The 22,007-nt window shown below is 41.9% G+C and overlaps 1 protein-coding gene across 2 annotated transcripts in view; it reads left to right on the top strand.

The window, feature by feature from the left end:
- The window catches only part of EDAR (ectodysplasin A receptor), a 73,902-nt gene that overhangs the window by 44,561 nt on the left and 7,334 nt on the right, over positions 1-22,007 (top strand). The window contains exons 2-9 of one of the 2 annotated variants that reach the window (XM_054812609.1): positions 2,264-2,332; positions 3,054-3,176; positions 4,289-4,470; positions 9,432-9,517; positions 19,604-19,690; positions 20,851-20,976; positions 21,065-21,139; positions 21,443-21,515. In XM_054812609.1, coding sequence (XP_054668584.1) covers positions 2,282-2,332; positions 3,054-3,176; positions 4,289-4,470; positions 9,432-9,517; positions 19,604-19,690; positions 20,851-20,976; positions 21,065-21,139; positions 21,443-21,515 — 803 coding nt within the window. In that variant the 5' untranslated portion in view covers positions 2,264-2,281. Of the gene's footprint in view, positions 1-2,263; positions 2,333-3,053; positions 3,177-4,288; positions 4,471-9,431; positions 9,518-19,603; positions 19,691-20,847; positions 20,977-21,064; positions 21,140-21,442; positions 21,516-22,007 lie in introns of both variants that reach the window. The other variant, XM_054812608.1, reaches the window with a different exon arrangement.

Raw genomic sequence — 22,007 nt, 5'->3', positions numbered from 1 at the left:
TTGATAGATACTGTCAGGTATCATCCCAGCTGAGGAGCTACCTATGGCCCTACAGCCAGAAACCTCCTGCATCTACCTTCCTCCACTCCTGTGTTAGAAAAATAAAGTAAGCATTTTGGGTTTTTATTCCAAAGGAGGAAAAAAAATCCAACAGAAAATAAAACTGCCAGTTTATGGCAGAGAAGGGATGAATAATTAAATTTAACTTTTGGTATTCCAATTTGAGGGAAAAGTCTCCCCTGGAGTTCTAATCTGGCCATATTCGGCCCTTTGAACTGGCTTTTTCCAGTTAAAAAAGTATTTCCCATATGTTTGACATATTGCTACGTATAATGATGGAATGCAGGGGGGAAAGAAGTATGTTTACATACAAAACATAATCCCACATGCATATTTATATTGAGAGACAGAAAAATATTTTATGTACGTATGTATAACTTGACACTTTCAACATTTTATGTAAATAAATGCCAAATGGATGGAGAAGATTGTATTATACATTAATGGGCTACACTTCTTGATTTCCATTTTTCAAATCTGGCTATGATTGCGTATGAGTACCTCAAACAGCAAACATCTGGGTGGCTTGAAAGCAACTGGAGCATGTTTTTACTGTAAGATACATTCGTACTGTAAAGTTATAGATTAAAGCTTTACCAGTGAAATTTTTGGTCCTGAGCAGCTTCAGACCTGATTTATAATAAATACGATCATTTTTCAGTATCAGTGGGGGGACAGCCTTAATAATGTTAATATTTAAACTCTAACAAGCTGCTTTATAATTAGGATTCAGTTTAACAGACATATGCATTAAAACTGTATCCTTGGAACTTTTCCAAGCAACTGCACTCTCATAGCCAAAGCCTTCGTCCAACTGAAATGTTTGACAGTTTATACAATTGCATGACTATTTTCCATCTCATACCTCCAGACTTAGGACAATTTATCTCTGATTCTCTTTTGTTTCTAGGTTTCAAAGTGCAATTTCCTGCAGAAACGAATATACTCATAATTCAGGTTGTCCACCCACCCACCCAGTTACCTGTCTCAGCTAGCCCAATTGCTAGAAGGAACGTATAAAGCAAGTTCATAGCTTGATGCTGGAGTGATATAATCTTTGCTTAATCTACTCAGTGTTCAAAAATGTAAATGTTAGTGGCTATATCTCAAATACTAGAGCGGTGCTCTCATGTAGGTTGTACGCTCGAATGTAGCACAAAGCAGTAATTGTACTCTTCTGGGAGACTAAAAGCCTTACAGTGTCTGAGACCTGGAAAATAAACAGTGTAGGTTACATCTGCTAGGGACGAAGTGTTGCAACTGTATCTCAAACATTTGCAACTTGAAGCTGTAAAATCCTTAGGGCATATCATGTGCTGTAACAATACCATTAAATATGTTGTATCATGCTAACGAAACAATTTGTGCCTCCTTTTCCTGTCTCTTTTTTCCCCTTAGAAAGAAATCCAGTATATGAATATGTAACATTAGGTCTTATTCAAAATTATGCATTTGAAGAAAGGAAATAAATCAGCACGTGTGTTTATAACAGAAATTGCAGCCTTTATTTTCCCCAGCCATTGTAATAGCACTTCATATGTAAAGTTTGGCTTCTTCCTTGAGTTTAACTTCTTAAACTTGCAGTTTGCTTATCAAGACCAAACAGCAGCCAATGCTTCTGACTGGAGGCAGCTCTAGGCTTCCTCAGCGGATCCTCAGGAGCTGGCAAGGAAGGTGCAGCCCCAGCATGCCGGCTGCCCATGCTTCTTGCTGCTGGTTCGCTCCCTGGCTCTGCTTTTGGCTGCTCCATCTAGGTCTTTCCTAGACAAATCTGATGTAGCAGGGTCAAGCACTAAGTGGTGTGGACACAAGCCAGGCTACTGATCCCCGGTCCTCTTTCATTCAGCAGGCGAGACATAGACCTCAGTTCCTCCATGGGAGGATTTCTCAGCATCCAAGAAGTGCCGGGGCTCCAACCTGGTTCCTCATCTTTGACAGATTTTTAGAAAGGTTGCAAGACCAGGCTCCCTGATGCCATTGGTCTTCTCAAAGAAAGGAAAGAGATGTGCAGTAAGGGTGTGTAGCATGTGTGTGTGTGTGAATGCACGTGCACATCTCCCCCTCTCTTTGTTCAGACCTCCGGGCATCCTTACAGGTACCTATGTAACCTTTGTTCTGCTTATGAGCCCTTCTGTTCTTATTTTGGCAACACACACAAATATTTACTCATGTTCATAAACAATCACTGATTCTATCTTTTCAGGTAAAATATCAAGAGAGCATGGCTCACCTGGGTGAACGTAAATGGACTCACGTGTTCCCTTTTCTGGTGGTAGGTATTTATGTGCGTAGTATGTCTCTCCAGTGTGCACAGATAACTGGGTTCTGCTTGGGTCTTTGCAAACATTTGCAAATTGTCATAGCACAGCCACAGATGGCTTAGGGACTGAACCCCGATGCAGTGATCGGTTTCCATTCAATAAAACACCTAGGCATGTGCTGCTTAGAGTGGGGCTGCTAGGGAGGAGGCTGCTAGGGAGCAGGGGGGAAGGAGAAGGACCCAGGATGGACCAGAGACAGAAGGCGCTGGAAGAGCTGATTAGCCTGCGTGTCACATGAAGCACAGCCCTATCATGGTTGAGGCCCAAGGCAGATCATTATCTCAGGTTGTTATAATTGTCTCTTGCAGTCACATTTATGAAGGCTCATTAGAGCTGGGAGGAGTGAGGATGCAAACTTGGGTATTTGCTGCATGTGAGAGCATGAGAGTTAATAGGTCAGGAATCGTGGCCTTCAGTATTTTGAGGAGTGACAACAAGCATGAACATCAGTGCTCTGAGAAACTCTTAGCAGGACCAGGTTGCTGAAAACTGTACCTGCCTCCATCCCACGTAGTGGCACCACTTCTGCTTCTGAGCATTTAGGGGTGTTTCACGCTGCAATGCCGGCCCCAACGCCTTCTGAGCCAGAGCAGCCAGGCAAGGGGAGGGGGCGAGGGGCGTGGGATGAAGGCGGTGGAAGTGACGGTGCTCTGGGATGCTCTCTGGTGACAGGTCTCCCTGGTGTACTCCGCCAGCGCCGAATACTCCAACTGCGGCGAGAACGAATACTACAACCAGACCACCGGCATGTGCCATGACTGCCCAAAGTGCGAGCCGGGCGAAGAGCCTTACATGGTAATTTTGGCTTCTTCTGCTATAGGGGGACACATATTGAGCACCAAATGCAAAAAACAAATGGTTTGTTACATGGCAGTAATACACGGATAGGAGAGGAAATGGGCAAGGACACAGATGCTTAAGCAGGAGCGCTCACACCTGCGAGTGTGTCGTGGGAGCGAGGCACCGTGCGTGTGCACGCTGGTACAGCACGTCCCAGGAGCAGCCTGTTAAAAGTGATGTCGTAAAAATTGTAAGGTAAACATTTCACACACAGCCTCTGCCAGTGCATTCTCATCTCAATAGTTATTTAAAATCTGACGCTGCCATTCTGGCGTGGTGTGATAAATCGGTTTGTCTGGCATGCTCACTGGCCTCCCACACCGAGAATTTAATTTTGCTCTCCCGCTAAGATATTTTGGCATTAGAAGAACTTGGATGCTTCTGCAACATTTTAAATTATGGTTCCTAAGTAACCATTTGATTTACAGCAGATAATTGTTGCTTATTAAAAAAAATAAATTACTGAAATCCTGTTTGGTTTTAATGGGATAAACATCCTATTGCAAGAATTTCACACAGTTGGTAGTTCTGAACAAGTACGTTTGAATAATAACCAGTTGGGTTTGGTTTTATTTAATCTAAACGTAATGTTCAGCTGGGACATGTGAGTTCAGAGGTTACGAAATCTCATCCAAACATTGCCTTTTGTGATGTTGCCTCTGGCCTCTCCAAGCATGAAAGCAAGGTCACTGATATCCCTGCTGTAGCCGTGTTTCCCCTGTAATTTCCTTCTCTACTCTTCAATTTTCAGTTCACTTTCTATCTGAGCAGCAGCTGAAATCCACTTCCATGACTTGCTGGAATAGGGTATAAATAGCTACGGGGAGCCACTTTCAAGCAGTAGGATGCGCCGGTTCCCCTTTTCCCTCTCCAGGACGCAGCATGCTGGGTCCGTATATCCTTCCGTGGCCTTTTTGGGACAGACACTAAGGGACAAAATGACAGACTTATTTCCCTTGGTGTGACGTTGTGCCGCAAAGCCAACAGGCCAAACTATGAACATTTGCTTTTGCTGGAAGCCAGTGTGCAGCGCAAGCCTGCTTCTCAGTGACTTTACGTTGTTGCAGACATGTGGATACGGCACCAAAGACGAGGACTACGGCTGCATCCCCTGCCCTTCAGAGAAGTTTTCCAGAGGAGGTTACCAGATATGCAGGCGGCACAAAGACTGTGAGGGGTTTTTTCGAGCCACGGTCATGACGCCTGGTGATCAGGAGAATGATGCAGAGTGCGGTCCTTGTCTCCCAGGGTAAGGATTTAAGTGCAGACCTGTGCTCTACCCAAGGCACTGCAAAATATTTTTTTAATGTTAAAACCTCTCACAGCCTCTCTTCATATCCTAGCTGACTGCAGGTACAATACTGGTGAATTATGCTTTTCAGTCTCTGCTAAAAAAATACATTTAGATGTTTCAAAAGCATCAGTGAATTTAGTATATCAGAAGATGTCATTAATCTTACTGAAATCTCACTGAAGAAACAACTGTTGGGAAGAGCTAGAAAAGCTGAAACTTCTCCTCTTACTAGAAGTGGAAAGGGAACCGCTCATGTCCTGAGCACAGATGTGCAGTACCATTTTAGATGTTTTAAGAAATCCAGCTTGGCCTCCAGCTGTGGATTCAGAGGTCCACCCTCTAAGTCTCGCATCCTATGAACAAGCTCCATGAAGAGGTGCCTTGGATACCCTGTAGGGTCTGTGCTGGCACTGTGGTGTGTTTGGGAACACAAAATATCTCCTCTCCAGATGTGACCAGCTGGAAAATTTGTCAGTAGTTGACAGCATTAGCTAACATACCTGTTAGGTGAGATTTACCAAAGCGTTTTAGTCTCTCAGGCTCCTTTCTAGCCAACAGAAAGGGGTCTAAAGAGCTGCTAATGTGGCGTGCGTGCTGTTGTTCAGAGACAAAACAAGTTCCAGGGCTGGCTGAAGGGGCTTAAAATAGGTGCTGTTTATTAAGTTCATCTTTTTTAACGGTCTCTTATGCTCAGTATAATTCTGATAGTAATGGTGAGAAAGTAATTGCTACCTTGAATATGTTAGCAATACATTCTTGACCATATTATTTTTTAAAGTCTGAAACCCTAGCACACATTTGCTTTCTCAACATTTCTTTTGTAGGGTAAGTAAATACTCTAAAGCACAACCTCACCTTACATACCTTTTCAGTTTCTGCCCGTGTGCCTCTTTGGTTTAGAAACGTAATTCCTGCTGACATTTGGCTTTTGTGCAGTTTGCAGGCACTGTATAACCCACACTACTTATAGCACAGGAAACCCTGTTAAAGAGGCCCCACAAGGATCCAGGTTTATTATATCAGTGAGTCTGTGTGAAATTTTCACAGTTTACAAATAAAAAGAAGGATTTGTCTAGCTGCCAGCCAAGCAAACTGATGATGTGATTTGAAAAGAGGTCCCTCTTGACTTCCCCTCATACATCATAAAGAGCAAGAAAGTTAAATAGTGGCCACAGTTGCTGTTTTGCAATTTTTGTCAGGACTAATGAGGTCACCCAGGTGGGAGCGGAGTGCTAGCTGAAAATAATCAGCTTGCACAGCTGGTGCTTAGGGAGTAATCTCAAAACATCATGTTTGCACAGGTGTAACCTGTAGCAGAAACTGGTCTGTCGGAGTCTGGCTGTGTGCCGCTCTGTGTGTGACTCTCAAGTCCTGGGATAGTTTGGCAAGGCCAGCAGTTGAGGAGAAACACCCTCTTACTCCAAGCTCAAAGAGATTAAATTCTGAAGATAAATTAAATATGGGCTAAAAGAAGCTCTGAAGCTGCCTTTACTCCTCATGCGACTTATAGACCCCAGAGGTTGCTCCTGTGTGATGGTGGGGGAAATGCAGAGCCCCTGGGTCAGAGCAGAACTGCCGAGCGACACCGACCGACTGGCCACCCTTCCTTGTTCTCCCAGTGGGACAGGGACAGCCAGGCGCCGCGGTGAGTGGCAGCTGGAAGAGTGCTCCCCTGCCTGCGCCATAAACCTCAAAGAACCCCTGAGTCAATGGGAGGGAAAAATTAAGGTTTCCATTTTCAGAGGACTCCACTTCCGTAATGCACTGCAGACCTTCCCAAGGTAACAGCCCACATGCTGCAATCTATATTTAGCGGCATCTCATCCCTTTGCTACTTTTCACTGGCTCAGTAAAGCAGCCTGAGGAAAAGATGAGCATGAGGCACATTCTGACCAAAAGTTTTTAGACAAAACACCACTGAACTGGCAGCCTTTTCCAAAGGGCTACGAGTGCCTTCCTGTATTATTTGCCTTCAAATAAGTGCTGGATAATTATATATTTTTCATTCTATTTTTTCCCATATTGCTGATAACCAGTCTTAGGGAAGATAGAGACCTTTTGAACAAGAGCATGGGTCATCCACTGCTTCTCTGTGTCCGGGTTCCCTTCCATACAAAATAGGAATAACGCTGTTTGCCGGACTCACAAAAAACTTGCAAGACTGTGACTAGGGGAGAATTTAAAGGCTTAGCTCCAAAGCTGTAGTCCTCAAAAGCACAGTTCAGCTGCCAGTGAACTCTGGAGGTACCTAGACTTAATCTCCTGGGACACTGCAAACTTCATCCTCTACTCCTGCCCAGAAGCTCTTCCATCATGGTAAATATGACAGGTCAAGAATGTGGAAATCAGGTGCAACTCAGACTATTTCCCTCAAAGGGATGATCCATTATGTGTTCCCGGAGTGTGACTGAGATCCCGTCCAACTAGGAGCAGCCACAGCGGGTCAGGGCAAGGGTCCCTCTCACCTGGTTGTCTGTCTTCAGCAGCAGCCAGAAGTGGAAACCCACAGAGGAGAAAGAACAGGGCAAGCATATATGATAAGTCTCTCTCATGCTGTCCCAGCACCTATTTTCAGCTCGGAGTAAGTACCTGGTCTCCTCACAAGATGGAAACGCAAAGGGATCATTTTCTTTTAAAAGGTAGTCAGAGATGCCTCTGCTATGGACTCTTCCCATTTTGATGTGTTTGTCCATGGTTACAGCAAATCCAGGTTCAATTCTCTGCGGTGTTTTAGAAGAAGGAACGAGCTTCTTCCTTTTGTTTTCTGAATGAAAACATTTAGCCAGTGGATTTCTGATAAAATCAAGTCACTCCCTGCAATTCTGGATAAGGCAGCTCCCTGCAATTCTGGATAAGGCAGCGGATGCCTCCACCTATGTGCTCATCACCTCCCTGTTATCTCTCTGCAGAATGCCCCCTGCTGAGAACAGTCTGCCCCCCTCCCCCCTACAGGTGCCCAGGTCCCTGCAGGAGGGTGGACCTAAACCTGGGGCCAAGTCCCTGAGTGTGACATGACACCACCAAGTTTAGCCCAAGATAGACCACCGTGGTGTTAAGCAGGAAAACACTTAAGTACGCTTTTCAGCCTAGCCTTTACTCTTGGATTTTTCCTGTAACACTTCAAAACCTGAGACTGGCAGATGCTAAGGAAAGAGAAATAATGAGTCTCATAGTGGAAGAGTAACACCATGAAAATCCATTATTTCATTACTGGGCCACTTTTTCTCCATAGTTAGCGATATAATGGGATCAGATATTTCCAACATTGCTTTTAATATTTGGTGCATTGCAAAGCAGCCAGAAACACAAATCTGTTGCCAGTACTTCATAGGGGTAAATCATTAATGTTTGCAGCTGCAGAGCTTCCTACTCACATGGGTGAATAGTTGCTTGCCGTGAGCATCCTCTTCAGTTTTCTTTACGTGTCTTCCACCACTCTGCATTGTGGTGAAAACCAAGAAATATTCCACCAGCTTGCTTTAATTAACTGTCAGAAGGGTTGTTTGTCTTTCCTAAACCGCTGTGTCTATTAGACTGTGGATCCTAACTGTCCTGTATTTTTCTTTACAGATTTATATGTATCTTTGGCCTGCCATTCTTTTTTTTTTCTTTTTTTTCTTCTTTTTTTTTTTTTTTTTTTTTTTTTTGGTGGTTTGGCAGTCATTTCCTGCTTATTTATTAACCACTTCACAAGCTAACATTACGCAGGCCCCCATAAGGGAGGAAAGATGAAATTTGGCTCCTGAGAGAAGGGTAGAGTGGCAGATAGGGTACAAGAGACATTCACAGTGAAGAATGAGGGTGAATGTTTTAAAACCAGTAAGAAAAAAAGGAGGAATCATGTTCAGTTTACCTGCTCTGTAAGGTACCTCCAGCCCCTGTCCTCTTGCATCTCCACATACTCCCATACTCCATTTCCTGGACCTATATCCCTTATTTGTAGACTGACTCACGCATTAATGACCAACTGACTTTGATGGACAGTTTCAGCAGTAATTTCCTAACAATGCATACGTTGTCCAGAAAAAACATACTGCACACCATGGATGGGTACATAAGAGCAGAAAACAGATTCCTCTTTGCACAAGATGTTTTATTATGTTGAGTACCTGTCTACACAGAATAGATTATGAACTTATTAATTTCTTCATTAAAATTTGTAGCGATTTACAAGTGATTCATAAAGACATATCCATAACATCAACTGTGTATGATTTTGATGTCATTTACTCATTAGGTTGTCTGTGGATCCAATTCTTGCATAAGCAATTACCTTATTTCAACACTAACTTAATCTAGCAGCCCAGAAGTTCAAAATATGAAAACCTTTCCTTCATGCTGTAATTCCACTATCAAGGGCTAACATAAACTGTAAAGCAAGGAAGTAAAAAAACCCCAAAAAACCCAACGTGTAAAACCTAATCTGGTTTTCCTTGTAAGGGTGATGTTTTCCTGTATTTTTTTATTCAGATTTGGCTCAGATTTGGCTCTAACGTTAAGGAGATTATTCTTATGGTGCTTGTGAAGAAAATTAGCCAACCGTATCCAACGGTCTTGACTGAAAGATTACTACTTCAAAAAAAATAACGTTCCCTTATTTTGAAAAGTCTTATTTCAGGACATGCTATAAATTGCAGTTTGAACTCAGCAGGGAGAATAATGTTGTTTTAGGCAATGATACTGCTTCTTGTCATGTAGGCTTGATGGTTGATTAATTGCCTTTTAGGGGGAAAGGAAGAAGAGAAACACTGTCTCTGTTCAGGCCGTTAAAAAAAAAAGAATAATCTTTGCATCAAATTGCTTATAAAAGTTTTTTTTAAATGATTTTATCTCAGTGTAATTGGTTGCTGCTGAACCACGCTCAGTTGTAGCATATTAATTTACACTGTTTTGCCTCATCTTGCCCTTCATTGCAGTTACTACATGCTGGAAAACAGACCTCGCAACATATATGGGATGGTTTGCTACTCATGCTTGTTGGCACCTCCGAACACCAAGGAATGTAAGTGTTCTGCAATTTCTATGCATTTCATCTGGTTTTGACTTTGAATCATCTGGAAGCTCAATATGAAGTCTTTCAGTGATGATTATTATATTCAAACAATAAGTCCATCTCCAGTAAAGCAGTTTCTGCTTCCAACTAGCCTTGCTAACAAAGGGAGCAAATGCTGAACATTTGGGGAGAGATCAGAACCTTTGATTTTAGGACCTGCTATTGTTCAGTTGCGCTCCAGTTTTCATCTGTTAAGACACCCCATGCAGGACTTATTGTGGTTCCTTAACCAGTAGGTACAGGAAGTCACAAAACTGTGTATTTTTTTTAATTTCGTTTCAGTTCAGCATGAAGAAAACATGGGATACTTTGTAGATCCTAGTAAAGGTGCATCACTCCTTTTCATATCCTTTCTCCTTTAGGGGGTAAAGAAAGTGAGAAAAAGAAAAGGAAAAATTAGGTTCTCTCTGAATGAGAAAAAAAAAAAAATTCACCCCCTCAGAGAATCTGGGGCAGATCTGGAGAAAAAGCTTTAAAAAAAAAAAAGTATAAAAATGGGCAATCCCCAAGAGAAACCTGATGCATCTAAACCCAAAATCCTGTTCATGTTCTGTTCTTTTAAATTCTTTATCATGAAAAAGAATTGAAATATTTTGCCTGCTGGATTTGAAAGCAGAGGTTGACGCAAAAGTCCCTGAGCATTTATTTGTGTACATAAATAGCAATTACTTAGTTCAGATGCTGCTGAACTCCGTATCATTGGTGCTCTGCAAGCCACTTCACAGGAGGACAGGTCATTAACAGCTCCTACCTTTCCTGAAGTGCAAGAGCTTAGATGAGCCAGAGGATAATTAATTACCATCTCACAATGCTCCCGGTGAGCGGTAACAACCCAATTGGAGGCATCTCCCTGAACTGTCTGCATGCAAAGCGGATGATCCGTTGTACAGCCGTGCACCCCCCTCAGCTGCAGAAACCCACCCATTCCTGAGACACGCACTTCTGCCCGTGACAGCGGGAGTGGGCGAGGGCAGGGCGAGCGTGATTTTGGTCTGTGTTAGGAGGTGGGGTAAGGGTGCTAGGGAGGACCCGAATGTGAGGCGTGGGAAGAAGGTGGAGAGGTAAGTGAAAACGTGAGGTTCGGAGTCTCGGTGGGAGATGAAGTTATCTGGTAAAAGGATGCATACACATCTTCTGCAGGCATGTGCAGGCTGGCTGCCCCGGTGATGGGAATACAACCGTGCCTGCTGCTCGCCAATAGCCAGAAATGAATCACTTCCTCAGCTCTGATGGTCTGTCTCAAACACATGCTGAAATGGGCTTTTAGTAGTATCAAACATGTTGTATCTTACTGATTTGGCAAGGAACTACCAGAAGATCTTATGGCTATTACTCAATTGAAAAAACAAATCTTTGTCTTTTATAGAATATCTGGCAGTTACTATACATAATGTGCTTAGTTCTGTGAGGAAAGCGTGAATTGCACAACCACATGCAATTTTTACCTTGACAAACACAAGAATAAATATATATATATATATATAATCTTTGGGAGGAATTTAGGCAGGTGCATAAACTGACAAATTGGGTATTAAGGTAGGAGAAAACATTAGTCCAAGAACGAGTAAACATTACCATTTTAATCAAGTCTGTGAAACCAACCTTTTGATTACAAGTGTTCAAAAAGTGGGAAAGCTTCTTAAAATCCAAATCCCTCAAATCACTAAGCTCAGGTAATTTGGTTTACAATGTCTAAACCTCTGGACCCTGTTTGGAATGGCAGCTCCCTAATTCATAGGCAATAATTTGTACTCCAGGTGGAAAATCAGCCTTGCTGCAGGAACCCCTTGAAAGGCTCACCTTTGTTGTGGCAGGCAGCATGAAATTCGGTGTTAGCAAATGATCAAAGAGAAATCCTCTTTATTGTATGTTTCACTGTCATCAGATTATACCAGTCAGAGCAAAGAAAAGGTGTCACGTCAGTGTTGCACAACTGCATGGTTTTTTGAGGTTTGCACATTCCAAACACTGAGCACATACCCTTGATGTGAGCGTGCAGCTTCTGTCATATGAAGGATAATATCAGCTCTGTGGTAGGAATGGTTCCTCTATGCAGAACAGCTTCTGTGTAATGGTGCTCTTTGCTCACCTCTCGGGCTGTCATGGTGGAGGACCCAGAATGAGAACTCCAAACAGTCCCAGGCATCTTCTGTTCCTTCCTTGAGACTTCAAAATAGCATAGAACAGCGTTCAGGAGCCTAACCCCCGGACGAAAGGGTGTGCCTCTCCCTTAGAGCTCCTTTTCTTCAAACGCTCCTGCAGACAGCACACTGCTGGAGAAAGGTGATCCCATGGGCTGCGAGGAAACCGGGGTGGCAAATTAATCAAAAATAGGAAGCTGGGGGTGGCAAGCTCTGGCTTTACACTTTTAGACAGAAAAATGAGGGCAGATAAATCCCAATTCAGGCCTTCATTAGGTTTGAGACAGGGTTGGAGGACAGTGGTGCTCTCCTTAGCTGGCAAAATACCTCGCTGGGGAAGTGCCTGGCCTGCCTGTTGTGGAGGGCCAGGAGGAAAGCGAAGTCGGGTATGTGTGCCGCTGCATGGAAACCTGCTCAAAGGGTTTGCCTGATGATACATTTTATCTGGCAGAAAAGTATTTGGGTTTGATCAAAGGGTAAACAAATAGCTTTCAACTCCAAGAGCCTGCTGTGCAACTTTCATCTCCTACACAGTCAATAAACCTTGAAATGGCTGAGGAAACAAGATGAACACCCCATGTCCCAGCATCTGGAAGTATTAGTGTAAAAAGGACTAGAAGTGAGAAAGAAATTCCCTTATGGGCCTTTATTTTTTTTTTCCCTCTCATGGGACTTGAGACATAAATAGCACAAAATAGCATGGAAAAGAGGGGGAGGAGAGGGAGACATTTCACAGAGGTCAGAGATTTGAGGCAAACGTATCACCAGGTTATGGTGTTGAAGCTCTCTCTCTGGACTGAAGGATGCGAGCAATAGTGTTCTGCAGTCTGGGAGGAACACCAGGCTTCAGCGGCAGCTTGTGGGCAACGGGCACGTAGGGGGAAGGGGCTGTGCGTGTGTGAGCATAACGGGGTGTGTTGTGTAGCAGGAAAGCTTTTTCTTGCTGGAAAAAGGGTAGACATCAATTACCATAAAGACTGCAATTTTTCGTATCTTGTGTGCTGTGAAATGTGGCAACATGGTCTAGTGGAGGGTGTCATAGCAGGGGCATTGGAACTAGATGATCTTTGAGGTCCCTTCCAACCCAAACCATTCTGTGATTCTATGAAACACCTATGTAAGACTTTTCGGCTCCCTCAAGTCTACTGTGTAGGAGACTCAGGGCTGGTCTGCTAAGCACAGAGGAGCACAGTGCCAAAATATCAAAGATGTGAGACCTTCCTTCATCTGTGCATGAAGCAGATCACGAGCCATCAGTGACCCTGGCTGACAGTAAATTGGGATGTGATACCTCTGTGGTAAATAGCAGCACTGCAAAAAGTAGGGGAGGCAGGTTTCCTATGCAAATCAAAGAATGAAGGTAATGAGCACCAAACCACTTTAAGATGTGGCTTCCCACAGTTAAAGGTGCTGGGTTTTCTGTCAACGCCTCTGGAATTAGAGTCACTTGAGGCTCCTGACTACGTAGGGTGTTTTTGTTGGTTTTTAGTGTGGTTTTTTTCTTTTATCCAATATAAAAGTTTATGTAAAAGACAGAAGATTTTAACCTACATGGAGTCTCTCTGTTAGAGACGTACAGTTGCTGCTGGAAAAGATTTTGGTTTTAGCTGCTACAACTCTCTGTCAGTTTATGTATATTAATTCTGCTCTTCTTTTCACTATCTGATATTAGCCATTCCAGTTCAAAAATGATGGAGGAAAACAAAATCAAACTCCACTACAAAAACTTGAAGAACATTTACTTTGAAGTTGTATTTACACAATTACATCAAATATGCAAATCCTTTTCCATTCACAGATTATTGATCTAGAGAACTTTGGCAGTTGTTTGAGGGTTTTCTTTTGAATCTACTGTATATATTCATAACTGTGCCTGGGCACAAAATACTGTTATTTTTTCTCACATTTTTGCAGGTTGTATATGTGAAAACAGATGCAGTAATCAACCTGTGTAAGTTTTTAAGTCTAACACCTACCACTTAGGCTTAGGAAAATTTAAAAGAAAAAAGAAAAAAAAAAAAGAAAAACAATCAAGGAAAACATATGTAGTCAAGTTATTTTTCGATTACCAGAGAGCAAATGGCATCTAGAAACAGAAAAGGTCATTTTTATTATTGTATCGTTAGAACTTCAAAAACAACTAGACAGATGAGATGGAACAATTGACTAACAGGCTGATGGCTTCGTGTGACTAGCTGTAATCGGGGGGGGTCACATCCATACCCAAGTACTGAAGACTGAGAACTCAGCCTCCTTAATTGAAATGCTTAACATAAACAAGCCTAATGCCAAAACCACTTGTATTAGTGAAAAATAATTCTTTCAGAGATTTTTATTTTAACTCTCCATTCTTTATAATATCACTAATTTTCTTTCCTTGCCAGTTTTGTCCTTTTGTAATATGATCGACATCAGAACTTTTTTTTCCTTCTGTTTCAAATTATGCTTACAAATGAATAGGCTTGTTAGCTGGAGCTAACAAACTTTTCTTTCTTTTTTTTTTTGTTTGAGTTGTTTGATCTCTGAACACCCCATTCCTCTTCACATGTGGAATGGGAGAAATGTTGAAGGCAGTGCTTTATTGTTCACTGGTGGTATGGCCTAATTCTCATCCCCTTAGGGTTTGTCTATATTAGGAAAGGAACCTAATCTTAGGACAAAATTGGCCAGCCTCAGCCGTAAACCTTCAAGGGGAGAGATCTGAGAAGCAAAGATGGGGTTTGCTGGGAAAGCAGGTCCCAGGTATCACTCAGGAGGGCACCTGGTCCCAGTGCAGCTCTCCTGAAAGAAAACTCCAATGACTTTGAGGTTTTCACCTGTGCTGGAGCTGCAGCTCCCACAGTGAGCACCACCTGCCCATGGGAAACGTTGCGTGTTTCTGCAGCATCGCTCTGCCCAGGCTCACGAGCTGCAAAACCTGCAGAGCTGCAGCTTTCCACCACCTGGAGCCTGGCACCAAGGTGCAGGAGAAATGGGGGACCGGCTCCTTGCGGGTCTGTTCTCTTCCTTCTGACCCTTCTGAAGTCACCGTAGTAGGGTTTAAACAGCAATTATCCCCTTCAGGTTGCACAGAGAAAGAGGTGATAACACTGAATTCCTGGAGGTAGGTTTAATTTGTGAAGCGTGTGCCTCTTCCAGTACCATGCAACAATTGCAGCTCCCAGTGCATCCCTAACAAAACTAAAACATGCTAATAAATTGTCAGACTAAGGCCATGCAGCCTATAATCATCACCACTTCCCTGCCCTGGTAAAATAAAAGGAGAGAGAAATAGAACAGTTAAAGACATTACAGGGAGCGCAACAGCATGGAATATTTCCTTTTATGTGTCTGAAGAGTAGGGGTTACCTACAGTGAGAATGACGAGGTCAAAAATAAAAGTCTGGGGCATCTTGGCTGTCACTGGTTTTAGAAAGTTCAATCTCAGGAATTAATTTACTTCATGCTCTTTCTGATTTAATAACTACGTACACTAACTGAAGTATCTACCTGTGGCTCCAGGAAACATTAGAGTAACTTGCCTTATAGTATTCTGTATGTGCCCTGATAATAAAAGACAATAACGTAAAGAGCAGTCAGGCAATCATCCTCTGCCTAGGATATGCTCTGTTGTTCGTGATTTGCAATATTTTCAGAGTTGGTTAATGTTTGATTACTGAAGTCACATGTAGATGCCTTAGAGAGAGGCTTGGCTTTGACTGCTGCTGCTGCTTCCATGACTTTCCAAGTGCACAGGGTTTCCATATGAAGTGTCGTTTCCTTAAGTTTGAAACAAAAGCTTTCATGGAAGTACCTGAATACAGATTTACATTAATGAAGATCCTGACCTCTGCTTTCTAGATATCTAGGTCTTTAGTTATAACCCAGTTTTCAATTACTATGTCAGCCATAAACTGTCTACTTTTTTTGAATTTCAACTCAATATAATTTATTTTTCATCTCATATTCCAGGCTGCTAGTTATTTATTTGCGTGTCTGCTTTATCTTACTTTGCTCCCGTAAAACAATCTCAGTGATGGCACTCGCAGCTCAGCTGGCAGTAACGAGTATGCATTGCCGTTCATAAATGAGCCACGGCTGTGAGAAGGGGGATGCATCAGGAGAAAGCAAGCTGCACTCGATGGCAAGGAATAGATACATGTACACACAAAGACATTTTTAAAATGCTTCTTATTTCAGGATCACTCTGATAGTCTGTTGTATACACACTTTGGGTATTTTTATAATATGTCATTAAGTATTAAATAAACTTTTTAAAAAAAGCTGTTGCTAGCTAGGAGCAGAAGTCCTTCGCAGGGACCAGTAAGCTGACACCCACAGCAACCTATGTCAGGAGCACATATGGTCTCCTACTGCACCAGATTTTATTCATTCATTAAAATTCCACTTGCAAGGGGGCATGTTGGTAAAACCTCCCCTCCCCGTGCCCTCCTCCTCTCACAAATCTGGTAGTTTTGTTCATCGTTTCTTATTGTAAATCTGTCTTGAAACACATCAACAACTGTAATAGTCCTGTTACATAAAGCAGAGAGGTTCTTTGAAACAAACAAAAAAATTTATTATATTGCCCAGCATTTGTTCACTATGAGGACAAAAGGCTGACTGCACGGCAATTTAAGTTAAAGCTATCTTTTGAGCTAAAAAACCCCAAACAGTCAACTGTGAATACCAGTTCAATTGTTCTTTTAAACAATAAGTATGTTTTTTAAATGAAACTACATTTAGACTCCAGGAAAGTTATAACTAAGTTACAATTTTTGAATAAAAACATTTATAAAGCAAAAGTTGACCAAACTTCAGTGATAAACTTCTTTCCTAATGTCTTTATCACATTCCTACAATATTACTTACAGGTGTCCAGGAATATAAACCACTCTTTTACACAGCTATATTACGGCCATCAGTCTTTTTTTGTGCTTAAGATAGAGTTGTTTCCATATGTTGTGCTGTAGCACCTTAGGATGTCTCTGCCTGAACTATATCTCTGTCTTTATAGATTATGTAAGTGTCATCTATATTGAAACCAGAATTAATAATGTGATCGGGATGCAAAACTGGATGTGCACAAGAACAACTGACGTTGTAGTCATGGCGTACTGCTGCACTGGGGAAAAGCAGCAGCTACGAATTCTGTTTCTTTTTGCTCACACAAAACTAATATGAGCTGAACTTCTGCAGAAGCTGGCATTTTTGGTTCCCCTTGTAGCGCAGGTGCACAAATTGGCACTTTCTTCTAAGCCACATCTAAAGAAAAATCTTGGCTCATCATGAATATGCCAAATTATTAAATTTGATAATAGGCTTAAAATATGCATAACGACTAACTCCCACCTAGATATATGTAAAAAGCCATCACATTCTAGCACCAGCCTTGATTTTGCCATGACAGACGCTGCAGAACAAATGAGGTGGCCTCATTCCCATGGAAAGAAAATTCTGCACGTAGGCTCTGGAGCTGAAGGTTCCTCCCTCTTGTGCGCGGGAGAGGCTCGTGTGTGTGCATGTGTGTGCACGGCGTGGGCAACACGCCATATCCTGGTGTGAGGTAGAGGTAGGTGAAGCGTGATGATGATGCTGAATGAAGAATGGATGACCTTCCTCCTTACTGTTCCTGTGATATGTGCCGCCGCTTGACTTCCCACCTTGGAAGGCTCCACTTCCTTTCACAGACAGGTGGAAAACATGAGGTCAACAATACAAAACGATTGAAAGCTTGATTAGGCAGAAATGCTTCAATGACTACGTATTTCGGATGGAGGAACAGAGAGAGGAGAGTTTGATAAAACTCACTTATGGAGGAGACGAGCTGAAGCTTGTTACGCTCCAAGCAGACGATGCAGCATGGCTCACCCGTGTGAACTGAAGGCAGCGTAAGAAAAGCATTGCTGGCTTGTTGCGGCTTGCAAGGACTACACAGAATTGCAATTGTCTGTAACTGGATTTGCCGGGGGGACTGCAAGAATAGGCCTAGGCCTGGTGGCTGTGGACGTGCTACAATGCTACAGCATTGGCCATTTACTGAATTTCCTCTGCTGTCCAGCCACGATGAGTAAATACATAGGTCGAGACCAAGGGTGATTCGCTTCAGTTTTGTGAAGAATTGCTGAAAATTTATCAAATGACCGGTCTTTAATCTCCAGTACATGCAGATGACATCTTCATCTACCGATGCCTAGATGCTCCGCTGCTATATTGCTGTTTCTGGAGCTCATAACTAATTCTTCTTAGAAGGAAGTCTGTCACAGAGAAGGGACCAGAGGCAAGACTTACGTAATCTGCCTGTCATTTACATAATATGAAAAGCATCTGAATTAACAAATTAGTATATTTAAAACTTTATGAAAACACTTTTTCAGTTTGAATAAAACCACAATTAGAATAAATGAATCCATTCCCTTCCAACAAATGAGGTTTGAAAGAAGTTTTACCATTGTTAAAGAAAATTTATTGTGAAGACATCTGCAACTCATACTTCGTGGCCACTTTAAGAGTGTACATTTCTCATTCACTACATGCAGCCACATTTTATGTTAGGTAATACTTCTTTTTCTTTTTAGAAAACGTTCCTCTTAATTTGAAGAGCATGTATATTGCTTTGTTCTTAACCACGGAACATTTCTCAGACCATTCCAGACCGCTTCATTTCCTGTCAAGTTTACCTGGTGCGTTTAATTTCTCGAAAATATTTACTAGGTCAAAAGAATGGCACGGTTAGTTCTCAGCTACTCTAGTTGCCAGACTAGCTTGTGGAGTCGTGTGCTGTGTGCACCTTGCCAGATGACTGGGACAGTCTTTTGCCTTCAGGTCTGCTGAATTTTATTATTATTGGACTTTTCCCATAGACAGCTGCTACAAACCAGGAGGGATTGCATACCCCCTCCAAGCCAGAATATATTTTCCAGTGTCTGTTGATACTAGCTGTTTGCGTAACCTGCTTACCAATGATATTAAAAGTTATTTGAGAATGAAGAGAGTGTTTTCTCCCAACCCTAGTGTTTTTATTCTGTTTTGGAATGCTGTGCCAACACCATCCTGTATGAAAGCATTCCCATCAATAGCCTTATTCCCAATAATATCCAGTATTGTCTGGTATTGTCAAATTGTGTTAATTTATTACTTGGTTTACTGCTTTGAAAACATGGTGAATGATACCATCTGAAAGATTAGTGTTAACTTTAGACATGGAAACCACTATTGGACAATCTCACTCCTCTGCCAGGCTGAAGTATTCCCTTTAAGTTCTTCATTTCACTGTTTTTATGGATTTCCCCCCTCCTCAGAATTTAGATTTGGACTGACAGGGGGAATCATAAGAAAAATACTGCCCAGATAGATTGCGGGAAATTCTAATATTCCCTTTTATGATTGTACAGTTCCATGGAACAGAAAAATATTCAACGGTATTATTTGTCACCTTTCCTAGGTTTACTTGTGGGCTCATGATGACGACTTGCATACCATCAGAGTTTCACAATGATCCTGGTAGTGAAGGATGCTTGTCAGAAGCACTAATTTGATGAATCTAGCAGCTGGGAACTGGGGTCTGCAGTTGCAAATAATGGAGTGGGGATTGTAAACGTTTTGAGTCATCAGCTGGATCCTGGAAAACTTTTTGCTACTCGGGACAGATTTGTGATACGGGACTCTATGTGTAACAGTTGGCCCTGCCTGTGTCTGAAGATGCTTGGGTTTTTTCTAAGCTCGTAACAGTTCAGGAACTTTAACTTCTTCCACTTCCTCTGGATGCTATGCAAAAATATAGTCTGTAACGCAATTTTCAACATGGTAGAAATGCCATCAAGCTAAGTCAAGGCTCTGTTTACTTGGGCCAAGCTATTGCTTTGACTGGACAAAGTACCTGTGGAAGTTCATGGCATTTCTGTTTATATTGCAGGCGCGGGGGCTACTTCTGGCATTTCAGCCATTTTCCCGAGTACCTCTGGCACAAGCACTTTCTCGCCTTACCAGCACGCTCACAAAGGTAAGAATGCATTCACAGATTTAATTTAGCAGCTGCTGGTTTCGAAAATAGCGTCAACAAAGTGCAACTGAACTGAAAATATCTGTTGTGGATTTCATTGCCGCTATTTCCAGATTTCTAAAACTGCTATTAAAAATAATTCAGAATCAATTTTGTTTCTTGGTTAATGAACACCGCTGTTTTAGTCAGATGGACTTAAAATGGATTCGAACTGTACTCAGTAATGCCAGTAACAAATTTAGCTCATTATTTCTAGTCATACAGAAATGGCACTGTGCCTCAGCAAAGCTTAACTTACTTAGACTGGTGAAAGTAATTTAATGCACAAATATGACCAGTCTCTTATTGAGCTAGCATAAACAGTTCTCCAGCATGATTATTAGGTTTTAAAAATAAGTGAATCTGAGAAGACACAACAGGAAAAATGCAGTTAATGAGGTACTGACAGTGCTCATCTTCCTGGTATTGTCTGGAAACATGATCGTGAGGATCATGTTTTCAGAAACATTGAAGTTTTCATGCATTTTAGCATCTCTCTCATTTCCTGCATCTTTTTGCGGCTTTTCAATTCCAGTCTGTTGCATTCAAATTCTGCTTCTGAATACCTTTTCATATACCTTATTTGGAATTCACTTTCCAGCCATGCTGTTTTAAGTCTCTGTTAGAAAAACATCGGTCCTTCCACATGTGCATTGCATTCTCCATTTTACTGCAAAGCTTTTGAGGCAGCCATGGTTATCAACAGTCATTTTAGCTCTCAACCCAGTTGTTTCTTGGTTGGTTTTTTTTTTTTTCCTTTTCTGTGCTGTTTCCCAGAACACAGTGTTAGGAAAGCTGCTACTCTCATTTGCATATAGCTTCCTATGTTATTAGCAGATAATTTCCTACACCTTTGTATCTGATGGATCATGTAATCAAATATTTTTATGAATACCATTAACTGGTTATTGCAGCATAAATGTCACAAATTTATAAAACTGTTTATTAGTTTGCCTTTGAGATGTAACACTAAGTTTTTCAATGCTTAACAAGTAACTAAGACTCAGATCAACTAAATGAGTATGCAAAATGTAAGTGTAGAGCACAGAGCAAACTGTTAACTATTCTCTGATCCTAAGAGTTGCTCCTTTATGAAAATATTTTTTTGTTTATTCCAGCAGATCTTTCAGGACAAGGACATCTGGCTACAGCTCTTATAATTGCAATGTCTACCATCTTCATAATGGCTATTGCCATTGTCCTCATCATTATGTTTTACATTGTGAAAACAAAACCTTCTGCTCAAGGTAATTGGTCAGCACATGAAATTTTAGCTGCAAATGCTATTTTTAGAGAGCTTCTGAGAATAACTAGTGTTATATTTTTATATTCTAGCCTGTTGCAAGAGCCACTCAGTAAAAAATGTCGAAGCTCAGGCTAACACACAAGAGGAGAAGAAAGAAGTACAAGGTATAAGTTGCTTTAGTTTTGCTTTTTATGTCCAAGACTATGTTGGGCTTAACTATTCTTAACGCATTTCTCTTAATTACAATTTCTCCTTTGAATTGTACAAAGTCCACGTCAGTTTACTAAAGAATTGTGTATAATAGTTTTTGTATTTCCAGAATGTCACTTAATTGTCTGGTAGCAATCAAAAAAGTAGCAGAGAGATTTATGTTTGTGGTAAGGTTGCCAGCAGAAGCAGCTCCTGAGACAAAACACAGGTTCGGAAACTCATTGCCAATTTAAATTTCTCTAATTGTTGATCTGCAGATAATGTGGTGATATTCTCTGAGAAAGAAGAGTTTGAAAAACTTACAGCCACTCCAGCTAAGGCTGTTAAAAGGTGAGTAAAAAATAAACATACTGCCGGTTGGACCGAAGTGGGGAAGGGACGTAGGCACCATTCATCCCAGTACGGACAAATACACGAAGAACAAATTAGACGGGTATGCTGGTAGTTTGCTGCAGCAGGGAGAAGACTGGGACGCCTTAGTCGGCTTTTCCCCCTGCAGTGTCTAAGAGAGGATGACAGACGTTACCAAAGGGAAACCTGTGTCCTCCCCGCTCCCTCTGTGACCAGTTTGTCAGCTCCTGGGGCTCCATCTCCTCTTTTGAGAGGTCCGTTTCTGGGACCTGAGCACTGCTCTCGCATACATGCCCTTAGTAAGGATCCCCTTCACTTTAGGCAGGAGGAGTAAAAATAGCTGCTCCAGGCCTTAAGGAAACTTCTTGTCTGTAGCATCATCTGGGTGGCATGGTGTGATAGTTTTCCTCACCTTGTGTCTGCCTGGTGGCCAAACCTGGCTGGGTAATGCGATTAAGGTGGGCTAAACGC

This window comes from Grus americana, chromosome 1, assembly GCF_028858705.1.
Source record: "Grus americana isolate bGruAme1 chromosome 1, bGruAme1.mat, whole genome shotgun sequence".
NCBI classification, from domain to species: Eukaryota; Metazoa; Chordata; class Aves; order Gruiformes; family Gruidae; genus Grus; species Grus americana.
This window is presented reverse-complemented; position numbering and strand designations above follow the sequence as displayed.